Source organism: Stylophora pistillata, chromosome 11 (genome assembly GCF_964205215.1).
Source record: "Stylophora pistillata chromosome 11, jaStyPist1.2, whole genome shotgun sequence".
NCBI classification, from domain to species: Eukaryota; Metazoa; Cnidaria; class Anthozoa; order Scleractinia; family Pocilloporidae; genus Stylophora; species Stylophora pistillata.
Genome location: NC_142529.1, coordinates 2,869,564 through 2,881,941, shown reverse-complemented (window position 1 = coordinate 2,881,941; position 12,378 = coordinate 2,869,564). Strand labels below are relative to the sequence as shown.

The 12,378-nt window shown below is 39.0% G+C and overlaps 2 protein-coding genes and 1 long non-coding RNA gene across 3 annotated transcripts; 2 read left to right on the top strand and 1 right to left on the bottom strand.

Annotated features, from left to right (window-relative positions):
- The first annotated feature begins 619 nt into the window (after nucleotides 1-619).
- Nucleotides 620-2,167, top strand: LOC148719676 (uncharacterized). Its single transcript, XR_015992923.1, has 2 exons — nucleotides 620-762; nucleotides 1,703-2,167. It is a non-coding gene; the product is annotated as an uncharacterized LOC148719676 (long non-coding RNA).
- Nucleotides 2,168-4,210: 2,043 nt separating this feature from the next.
- LOC148719675 (uncharacterized) lies at nucleotides 4,211-5,167 on the top strand. Its single transcript, XM_088738653.1, has one exon. The coding sequence runs from the start codon at nucleotides 4,459-4,461 to the stop codon at nucleotides 4,876-4,878; it is 420 nt and encodes a 139-aa protein (XP_088594779.1). The 5' UTR covers nucleotides 4,211-4,458; the 3' UTR covers nucleotides 4,879-5,167.
- A 3,044-nt stretch (nucleotides 5,168-8,211) lies between these two features.
- LOC148719674 (carbohydrate sulfotransferase 3-like) lies at nucleotides 8,212-12,378 on the bottom strand. The gene has a single exon (XM_088738652.1). The coding sequence runs from the start codon at nucleotides 11,552-11,554 to the stop codon at nucleotides 10,409-10,411; it is 1,146 nt and encodes a 381-aa protein (XP_088594778.1). The 5' UTR covers nucleotides 11,555-12,378; the 3' UTR covers nucleotides 8,212-10,408.

Genomic DNA, 12,378 nt, shown 5'->3' with positions numbered 1-12,378 from the left:
CTTTCTTGCGACTTAGCTGCGACTTTCTTGCTACTTTCTTGCGACTTAGCTGCGACTTTCTTGCTACTTTCTTGCGACTTAGCTGCGACTTTCTTGCTACTTTCTTGCGACTTAGCTGCGACTTTCTTGCTACTTTCTTGCGACTTAGCTGCGACTTTCTTGCTACTTTCTTGCGACTTAGCTGCGACTTTCTTGCTACTTTCTTGCGACTTAGCTGCGACTTTCTTGCTACTTTCTTGCGACTTAGCTGCGACTTTCTTGCTACTTTCTTGCGACTTAGCTGCGACTTTCTTGCTACTTTCTTGCGACTTAGCTGCGACTTTCTTGCGACTTATCTGCGACTTGCTACTTTCTTGCGACTTAGCTGCGACTTAGCTCCTACTTTCCTGCTACTTTCTTGCGACTTATCTGCGACTTGCTACTTTCTTGCGACTTAGCTGCGACTTTCTTGCCACTTTCTTGCGACTTAGCTGCGACTTTCTTGCTACTTTCTTGCGACTTAGCTGCCTGGCTACCTAGCTGGGCCGAGTGGGACGCAGGCTAGGTTGCATTGCTGATAAACAACATGGATTCTCTAGAAGAACAGCTAGTTCCGGAGGTCCGAACCAGGTATTTTGACACTTTCTCCTGTCATTCGTTCAAATTAGAAATGCTGAAGGTAGAAAAACTTATATTTGGCTTCATTCTCTTTAGATTTTTATTTTTTTTTAAAAAAAACGTGGGATCAAAGATGGCGTTTGCCAACAGTTTAAAGACGAAAGGGTGAGAATTCATTACGAACCGTTTCCTGTACTGGACTCGAGATTGTGGCGCACTTAAATTTGATATCTCAGATTGTCTTTTTACAATTTCCTCACCTTCTCGTTACGTCTGGTTTACATTCGAGAAACCTTTAATCATTTAACTTCAAGATGGGACGGTTATTTGTGCTTCACTGGGAATAGTTTTGACCCTTTTCATAAATGGCTGCCAATTAAATTTTTTTTGTAAGTATTAAAACTAGCCAGACTAACCTCGGTTTTGCGTTTATAATTTGAAAGAAATTTTACTCCAAAACGAGTTTAGTGAAGTTAATTTCATTGCATACAAAATAATTTTTATATTGGTAGCTATTTATCATTCCTTGAATCCAAGGTAACTGATTTGGAAATAATTGGATGAGAGAAAAAAAGTTTTTTTTTTAAATTTAATTGCTTCCAAATTGGACAAGGGTGTAGTCCTTTACCCACTAATTTATGTAACATTCCAAAGTAGATGAACTTGATGTAGGGCAAACGTTGGGCCTGATATATGGCATGTAGATGTTGAACATGATATACAGCAAATGTTGCTTGTATACATATGGAATTTCTCTTCTTGTATTAAACTCAAGATCTTACTTATTTACTGCTTGATATATTAAGTTGGACACTTGCAGAGAAATTCCATATAAACTCAAGATCTTATTTGTTTGCTGTACATGATATATTGAGTTGAGCACTTCCATATCTGTGTACATCCATGTATTATTCTATAGTATCTGTTGCCATTTTTTCCTTTTTGTGTTTCTTATCTTGGGAAATATACCCATAGGACCTGCAAGTATTTTATGTTTTTTTTTTCACAGTTTACGTATTCGTATTACACCTCAAGTGGCTTATTTTACTTGACTAGTTTGACTCCATACTATTCTCTAAGATAAACTCATTTTTCCTTACTACAGATGGACTTTACAGCTGTGAGGATGGCAACAGATGGAGATTTGCAAGCTCTTGGTTCGGTTTGCAGGGGCGACATACTTGCACTGAGATAATAAGGATAATGCTGCTCATTGCAATAGGGGATTAATTATTCTTTTCTTTTTATACATGTCATTCATGTGTACTCTAATAGGTTGTGTTAACATAACACTTTTAAAATGGAATGGAAAATAGTTCGTTACCTGCTATTTACTTTGCTGTTCTACCTTGTTGAGTTCATAGATTTCGAATTACCAGGCCAGATGATATCTTTACAATACACTGTACTGTAAAGAGTGTGAATGGTGGGTCAGGCAATTTCTCTCCCCCACAGGTGTGTAGTTTATGAATGAAAATAATCCGTTCTTAGTGTCAAGAGTTTAAGTTCCTTTCCACATTTAGAAAACATGTTGGAAACAGAGAAGAAATAAAGTTGATTTTAATTAGCATTTTTAATTAATTTACTTGTGTGGCTCGGTATCCAGCTACAAAATGATAGCGGGATTAGATCTGACCAACAATAAATACCTTCCGATGTACATTTGGCCACACTGAATATTTGCGAACCTAACATAGCCCCTTAACTAACCGCATACAAAGCTTTGTTTTTGAGTGTACCAAAAACACTGCTCATGCTGGGTAGCCTGTGAACAGGAATGAAATTCAACCATTCTTCTATGGCATTAATATGGTCCAGTAGATCTAAGTAAAGTTGGAGAGCTTCCTCTACTATTGTAGCTGGTTCTAGACCTTCATCCTCCATGATTAGATCGCAGAGCTCTTTAAAGTAGGGACATCCTTTCGCTTGTGGTTGCTCGGCACACGTATCTTGTTCGATTTCGATTTCGTCGATGTCAACAGGAGTCATGTAATCTTGACTCTCAGCTGATGCTGGAACGAAGTAGAGTACATCTGGCTTTCCCGACGGAGATTCCACCTTGCTAGACGGTCGAATTCGGTGAACATTCCATTCCAGTGCAGCTCTGTGTAGTTCACTTTGTATGACATCCATGAAACAGAACTTCAGGCATTCGCGGTGTATTATATCATCATCGTGATACAAACCAGAATCTCTCAAGTCCTTAAAAAATGTAATCCACCATTCTGCACATCCTTGCCTCAAACGTCCCCACCATGCTTCAATTCTTTGGTTTGCTGTAGATTTCCCATACATGAAACTTTTATCACCTGCAAAGTCGTCATTCATGGACCGCCGAAAAAAACGCTGAATAGCTGCTAAGTTCCCTTCAGGATCAAAAACCCTCAAAACATGTCGAACGAATTCCCTCGTAGTAACAAGACCGTGCTGATTGATGAGTCTCTGATGCATTGCTCGATATCCGAGAAGGCTTCCACTCCCCTTCATTGCCTCCTCGACTGCTTCTACCACCTCATTCAAATTACTTCGACGCCGACGTCTTGTACATCCCAACTGTCTGAGTATTCTTTTCAATTGTCTTAACGAGATCCCGACACCATGAACACTTACGAGAAATAATGCAATTTCAGGTGCAGTAAGCCCAAGATTGAAGTAGTCCTTGATTATCTCGTCGCGTATTACTGCATTGTTCCTTATTGCCGGAGAGTAAGATGGAAGCACTGCCAGCGATGTAGAGCACACCGAAATGAAAAAGAAAACGGCGAAAAACTTCATAGCTATACTGTAAAGCCAAGGCAAAACGGACTACCTATTGTTTATAGGAGTCTACGTTGTTTTCAAATAAAACAACCTGGCCGGCTGATGCACCAGGCAGCTAAGTCGCAAGAAAGTAGCAAGAAAGTCGCAGCTAAGTCGCAAGAAAGTCGCAGCTAAGTCGCAAGAAAGTAGCAAGAAAGTCGCAGCTAATTCGCAAGAAAGTAGCAAGAAAGTTGCAGCTAAGTCGCAAGAAAGTAGCAAGAAAGTCGCAGCTAAGTCGCAAGAAAGTAGCAAGAAAGTCGCAGCTAAGTCGCAAGAAAGTAGCAAGAAAGTCGCAGCTAAGTCGCAAGAAAGTAGCAAGAAAGTCGCAGCTAAGTCGCAAGAAAGTAGCAAGAAAGTCGCAGCTAAGTCGCAAGAAAGTAGCAAGAAAGTCGCAGCTAAGTCGCAAGAAAGTCGCAGCTAAGTCGCAAGAAAGTAGCAGCTAAGTCGCAAGTGAAAAAAAAGAGAGAGGAAAGTGTATGTCCCTTTGAAGCCACCGTAGAAACGACCAAGGGTTCTGCTATTGAATTTATCGGGTATTGGATGCCGCAGCACAAACGAAATGGCTGCACAGTCTTATTCACAAGGCACCATTCAACAAAAGGGTGTCTGGCTTTTTCGATATTCTAATTGGTTGTCCAGATATCGGCATCTAAAGTTGGAATGGACAGAGAAAATTTAGAAGTCAAGGAGAGCGTGAGTGACTCATTCATGATGAGTTTCGCTTTGCACCTGATTGTTTCAAAAGTGGCACGAGTTTTGTTGACAAACCGGAGCGGAGTAAAGTACCGACTTTCTCGATAAGAAACCCCGGCGAAGTCCCAAGACTTCATTTCAAAGAAATACGATACAGTGATATCAACCATTAAGGACGTAAAAGAACACAATGACAGTCTAAAGGGCGATATTAGAGTGATAAAAGAAGACATTGGGAAGCTTGGAAACGATTATCTTAATGTTGAGATCCAGTTGGATGAGCTTGAGCAGTACGCACGAAGAGATTGCCTCGAAATAACTGGTATTCCGATCGTACCAAATGATAACCCAGCGTTGCAGGTAAAAGAAATGTCTGAGATTATGGGAGTGAACCTCAGCCCAAACGATATATCGATCGCTCACCGTTTGCTGCCAACGAAGAAAGTGAAAGATCGACTAATCGTAAAATTCACTCGAAGAGAGAAAAGAGACGAAATCTACAGCAACAGGAAAATATTAAAATCTAAGCGGACTAAAGACCTTCCGTCGGTGGTCTGCGAGCCGGAATCTGTGGCTGTAAGTCATAAAGCACTAATTCATGTCAATGAAAGCCTGACGCCGTACAGAAAGCGACTACTGGGCAGAAGTTTACAATTCAAGCGCGGCCGTAACTACAAGTTTATCTGGACGGTCAATGGTAAAATAATGCTGAAGAAAACGGAGAGCTCAGTTACGGAATGTTTTGTGACACATGAGGAATTCGAAGAATTCCTCGATCAGCTTGATTAACTATAGCTCAATTTAATGACCTCTATAAATGTATACTATTATGGATCTAGACATGGCTAATCATCAAGAAAACGTAGGTAGTTCTTTACCATTTTATGGGTTAACTGATAGAGAATTTTATGCTGTGGTTGGTAGCTAGCCGGATGGGCGCCATGATGATCTTGACTTCTACGATCTCCTCCCTAATCCAAATAAATTCAACGAATGCGACCCAGATTTAATGTTAAATACCCCTTACTCAGAATATTATTCATTCCGCAGTTTTAATAAAATGCTAACTAAAACAGACGCCAAATGTTTTTCAATTCCTCACTGCAATATCAGAAGTCTTTCTAAAAACCTAAATTTATTGGAAGAACTATTATACTCCATTGATACCAAAGTGGATATTCTTGGAATTACAGAAACCAAATTGGGTGAGAATTCTGTTAGTAATGTAAATATCAACGGCTATAATTTATTTCACACAGACTCTCCAACAAAGGCGGGTGGAGCCGCTCTGTATATCGCTAATAATCTTAAAGCAGTACCTGGGCCTGATATTAAATTTGATATAACACTAGTTGAATCATGCTGGGCAGAAATTGATGCTGGCAAAGGTAAAAGGAAGATTATAATAGGCTGTATCTACAAGCATCCTACTTGTGATCTAGAATAGTTTTGCAACCAACTAAATGATACAATCAAATCATTTAATTCCAATAGGCATGAAATTTACATCTTTGGAGATATAAATATAAATTTCCTGAAATTTAATGAACACATCCAAACTGAAGAATTCTTAGATATGCTCTATGCCAACAACATCCTACCAATCATTACTAAACCTACCAGGGGTACTGATCATACAGCAACACTCATTGACCATATATATATACAAATTGTTTTAAAAATCTTACAGCAGGAATCCTGACAGTTGATTTAACAGATCATCTCCCCATTTTCTGCATAGTTAAAACCCAGCCAACACGGAACAATGATAATAAAATATGTTTTCGAGACTATTCTAAATTTAAGAAAGACCTATACTTGGATGATATAAATCAGATTGCTTGGCATGAAATTCTTAATCCCCAAAATAATTTCAATGAGAAGCTAAGGGAGACAATTAATATCCTGACTGAAATTGTTGACAAACATGCACCTATCAGGCTGGCTAGCCAAAGCAAACAAAAGCAACTTAATAAGCCATGGCTCACTAAGGCTATTTTTAAATCAGTAAAAAGGAAACAGAAAATGTACCGTACACATTACTTAAGCAATGACTCCCAAAAAAAAAGGGAATATAAACATGCATGCAGCTATTCTTTCACATCTTAAGAATAAAAGTAAGACGGACTATTATAGCATGCAATTCTCAAAGTACAATGATAATCTTAAACAAACTTGGAAACTTATCAGTACTCTTGTTAAAAGGAAAACTAGAGGTCAAACTTTCCCTACAAAAAAATTACTCATAATAACAGGACTTATTCACAAGAAAAGGACATTGCTGAATTATTCAATAATTTCTTTGTCAACATTGGGCCAATTTTAGCACAGAAAATTAAACCTGATCATACAGACCCTTTGCAATACATAGAATCTACACCATCAAACAGCTTCTACCTTGCTCCAGTAACCCTAGCACAAGTATTTACATTGTTTGCTGGGCTAAAAGAAAATAAGGCATCACTCACAGTTCCTAATAAGCTTATCAAACTTGCAGCTGAACAGCTCTCTGCCTCCTTCACTGAGATCTTTGACTCAGTCCCACACAAACATCTCATCTCTAAGCTTGGCCGATATGGTATCAATGGTCAGATTCTCGAGTGGCTAGGTGATTTCCTGCAAGATCGTTTCCAACGTGTTGTTCTGGAAGGTGAAAGCTCAGACTGGTCCATGGTTTACTCTGGTGTCCCTCAGGGAAGTATTGTTGGGCCAATGTTGTTCTTGTTGTATGTCAACGATATACCTGAGAACTTATCGTGTTCAAGTGAAATGTTTGCCGATGATACTCTATTGTTTAACTCAGATCATCCATCATCTGTTCATCAACCTGTGTGTGAAAGCTTGTCTCAGATCGTAGACTGGTGTAAAAAGTGGCTTTTGAAACTTAAAGCAACTAAATCCAAATGTATGAAAATCACGAGATCTAGATCTGTAACACCTTGCTCGTACAACATCAATTCAATCCCACTGGAACAGGTTAAAACACACAAACATCTTGGAGTCATTATATCATCTGACTTATCTTGGAAACCGCATGTTCTCTCTGTTGCTGCTAAAGCAAATAAGATACTTGGCCTACTAAAGCGCACATTTGGGAAAAGCTCTGAAGCAATATCAATTGGATACAAGTCTATGGTTCGGCCAATTGTTGAGTATGCCTGTCCTGTGTGGAATCCACATCAACAATATCTTTCTGATAAGCTTGAAAGAGTGCAAAGGAATGCTTCCAGGTGGATCCTTGGTGGTTCTATCGACTATGGTGAACGTTTGAAGTATCTTGGCTGGCCAACACTCAACTCGCGTCGTGAATTTCTTAGTTTAGTGCAATTATTCAAATTCATTAATGGTTTTTCAAGAGTAGACTTATGTAATTACTTAACTTTCTCCAATAGTCGGACGAGATCTACCAACAATGTCAAAATCTGGACGCCTTATGCTCGAACAAATATCCTCAAGAACTCTTTTTGGTATAAATATATAAAAATCTGGAATGACTTGCCAAGTGACATAGTTAGCTCTAGCTCTGCTAGTAAGTTTAAAAAAAAACTGAAAGAACACATTTTAAAATAATATCAATAATATTGCACCAATATCCATTTATCAATTAACTTGTTTTTTCAATAATTTTTACCTTTACATTTTATTTTTATTTTTATTGCATATTGTTTTTATTCTGGGGGCTGCCGTCAATGAGAATTTAGTTCCTCTCTGGCTTGACCCTTTTTGCCTTTTTGCATCTCGATGTTATTTCTATTGTTATCTGTCTGTATTATTATTATTATTATTATTATTATCTTATTATTTAGGCAAATGAAGTTATTATAAATAAATAAATAAATAAATCTACAATGAGTCAATATCATCAGGGGAGTTTCCTGAAGCCTGTAAGATATCAAAAGTAACCCCAATATTTAAAAGCGGTAGTGTATCTGAGTTAGGTAATTATAGACCAATAGCAGTTATTTCTCCCTTCAGTAAAGTACTGGAAAGACTAGTATATGACCAGCTTGTGTCCTATTTAGAAAAAGAATGTCTACTTTTTAACTATCAATTTGGCTTTCGAAAGGGATATTCCACGGAATATGCAATTCTCGAAACCATAGAGAACTTGAAGTCAGCAACTGAAAGTCAACAAAATACGTGTGGTATATTCTTAGACTTTTCTAAGGCCTTTGACACAATTAACCATCATATTCTCTTAGGAAAATTATACAAATATGGGATCCGAGGAGTCCCCCATGCATGGTTTTTGAGCTATATAACTAATCGTAAGCAATATGTCAAAGTTGGAAATACAGAATCTAGCCTGAAAACTATTACATGCAGTATACCCTAAGGCTCCACACTAGGTCCGTTGCTGTTTCTGTTGTATATTAACGATTTGCCTAGGTCTTCAGAGAAATTAACTTTTAGGATTTTTGCAGATGATACAAATATGTTTTATTCTTCAAAAGATCCTGAGCAGCTCCAATCAGTTATTGATGAAGAACTTAGAAAGGTCTTAAAATACTGTGCAGCAAATATGCTGTCAATTAATTTCAAGAAGACTAATTATATGATTATTACTTCACTTAAAAAGAGAACAAATATCAGAATAACAGCTTGCAATATAGAACAAAAATCTCAGATAAAATATTTGGGGATTTTAATTATGAACATTTAAAATGGGATGCTCAGCTCCAGCACATAACCAATAAAATAACAAAAAACATTGGAATTCTATCTAAGCTTAGACACTATTTACCTGTGAGCACACTCAAACAACTGTACTATACTCTCATATATCCATATCTAACATATGGATTGATGTGCTGGGGAACTGCATACCAAACCAGGTTAAATAAAATCAAAATAAGTCAAAACAACGGTATCCGCAGCATCTTCTTTGCTAGCAAAAGAGAAAGTTCTACACCATATTTCACACTATTAGAAATCTTAAGATTAGAGAATATTTTAAATTAAAAATTGGCTCTCTTGTGCATAAAATTCAATATAAAAAAAAGAATATACCTCCAGTCCTCTATGATCTAGCCCAACCAGCTTCAGCTGTCCATAATTACTCTACTAGGTATGCCACTAATCAAAACTTGTACAGACCATTCTCTAGAACCAATTATGGTCTAGCAAGATTTAGTGTGGTGGCATCACAGATCTGGCAAACGATACCTATTAAAATAAAGTGTCTCGCTGCCAAAAGCTTCAAAAAAGAATATAAACTCTTCCTACTTGGCAGGCAGACATCTTGAATAACTTTAACCTATCATAGAGCTCTATTTTACTATTTTAACTATTTAGTATATGTACTATCTCCTTAAGTGTATTTAACTTTCACCCATCTGTAATTGCTCTGTGGTAGTGGCCAACTCGAAAGCTTGGCTCCTGTGGCTACTACACACTCTTTCCACTGCTTTGTGTAAATTCATGTATAGTTAGAACTCTCTTCTTTTTTTTTTTTACTTTTTCTCTTTCTCATTGTTGTATTTTTAGTAGAATAAGTGTGAATAAAGAATGAATGAATGAATGAAGTAAAACTAGCAGTAGTTCTATTCAATCGAGTATATTTACCTCTGAGCTCCACCACAGGTAAAGGCTGGGAACCTGATCAAACACCGAGGTCTTTACGCGCCATGGCATTTATTTCTTAACCCTTGAACTCCCACAAGTGATGTAAATGTAACTTCTGCCTACAATATCCATACATTATCCCCCAAACAGGTGATGAGAATACTTAAACTTATCAGGTAGAAGTTGTTATCTTGTCTAAACAAATTGTCGTACCCAATATACAAGGAAATGTCTTGCAGCTAGAGGGGAGAGTTAAAAATCAGATATTGGGAGTGAAAGGATTGCAGTTTTTCTTAAGCGTCTACGTGAGGCTGGTGTTTAATCAGGTACAGTGTGTGGTCGAGAAAACACGATATCACGATTGCATTCCTGGGTTGCTTTGGACTCTCAGTCAAAAATGACTCCAAGGGATTAGTCGTCGGGTCGTCTATCGTACGTCTAAGGGGTTGGGGGGGGTTGGGATTTTGAGGTAGATCACATGGTTTTCAGGGGAACGGGGGGATCAGTCGTCGCCAACAGAGTATAAAGGGAAGTATATACTAGGAAATCGCTTGCCAATTAACTGCTAATGAGGGGGTTGGGGTGATGAGAATATTACAGAGCCTTGTGGGGGATCAGGTAAATTTTATCGTGACACAACTAAAATCCTCCGAACCCCCCTTCCCTTCCCCTTATCCGGCAATAAATTATGACTGGTTCCTAAATGTTAAGCGTTTGTAGCCTTTCGCGTTCAGTGAAGATTTTAATTCGTACTTCATCTCTTCTCGATTCCCAACAGCTGCATTAGTTCACGACACTCTCGTTCTATTATTCTGTTCTGTTCTGCCGGAGCACTGCGCCACTTTTCGATATTTGCCGTAGAGTTCCGCACAGAAGAAAACGTTTTTGAGGATTCACTGGCAAGAGCTTCTTGGCTCGGGCTCGTGTTGGAAACAATCCATTTGATCAAATCTTCCGAAATCTCAAAACCAGCAAATTTGAAGATTTTCGAAGCAGTTTTCACCGGGGACTTCGCTAGGTCTCGATAGTATATTTCCATATACTTGTCTCGATACTTCTGTGGCAAGTTTCTTCCATATTTCACATTCTGCGCGATTTTGTCGCATAAAAATTTGACTTGGTTAGTGAACGTGGGCGATGTGTGGTTTGGGATCCAGGTTAGTTTGATTCTAGAGTTCAAGCTTCCGCGCGGATCTCGGAGAATCTGAATGACTTTGACGTCAGTATCCGGGTTTTCTATAAACACCTGTGGTACGATGCTAGAAAGCATCAGGTCAGGCACACGTACTTGGGCTACTTTAGTTACACTGTGCTTGTACTTTGTTACACAGATTTCCCTGGCGATGTTTGGCGTGAAGAGAAGGTTTGGGCAGAAGCTTCCACCTGTCTTGGAAACGTTGCAGAAGTTTTCTGACTGGAACGGATTTTTGAACGGTGCTACTGCCCAGTTGCGTGACGTGTGGTTCAAAAATTGTGTTGCCTTGGGAAAATCTGGAAAGTTACAGCTAACTATTCCATTTATCACCTCCAGCTCACTTCTTGACCAGTCTCGATCTGGTTCGGTTTTCCTCCACTTTTTCGTTACCCAGAGAGGTTCGTAGATCACGAATATCTGAGGATCTTCGCTAAACATTCGGCTGATAAACGTCGTTCCCGAACGGTCCGCCCCAAAGACGACTAAACTTCGTCTCCTTTCGGAAGAATCCGATGATGCCGTGGGATTTAATGGAAATTTATTGAGGGCACTAAACGTTACTGGAGTACTAAATTGAAAATGGGTAGATTCCACGGGGACTGCACTTGTCTTCTGCTGAATGCGGCTTCGAAGAATCAAAAAGGAAACTATCGCAATTGCCATCCCAGCGACTACTAATTGTACAAAGTAGCGGAAAGTCTTCATCGTTTGTGTTTCTGCTGAAGCAAAGGAGCAACAGTAATGATTAGTTAGATTAGAACGCTTTCCGATTTTGTGTCGTAAAACCAATACCAAAGTACTCACAACGACCAATCAGAACAAAGTGAAATACCGTGAAGAGCCAATAATAACTCAAAGTTAAAACAAGCAAACCACCCAAAGCGCGGGAAAAACGCGCGAGACCAAGTCGGGATTGGCGCGAGTTTTCTGGACCAATCACAAAGCGAAGTAAAGCTATATCAAAGCATTTCCTCGTTACTTTTGACGCTCAGTTGAAAACCAAACCCAATTGTCAGAAACGGCCCGTGGGACTGATCTGTCCGTATTTGGAAAACGTCAGTTGCAAAAATCTATAAGAAATGGCTATGGACAAAGGGTGCGTATCCGAGAAAAAGCTCTCCGAAACATAACTGACCAAAATACACCACCAAAACGGTAACGAGGTGTTACAGACACAACAATTCCCAAAACACGGCTCAACATTTACATCACTTGCTATCGAGCTGACGCATATATTCATGTCTTAATGCGCACGTATCCGTCACGTTAATTCGGGTGTCTCTGAAATTTCCCATAAACTTCCCATGGTTGGTGTAAATTTCAAGCTCATAAACGGGTACTGTAGGAGAAACACTTAAATCAACGAGGAAGAATACTGCAGTACGCAGTTGATTGATCACTGGAAATGGGTTCATTAACGGGAGCGGTTGGAAGGGAGGTTGAGGAATTGCACTTTTGTAGGGCCGCTGCAAGTGGCAGATCTTCTTCACTGGGCGTCATCATCTGAATCAGCAAGCACATCTGATGTT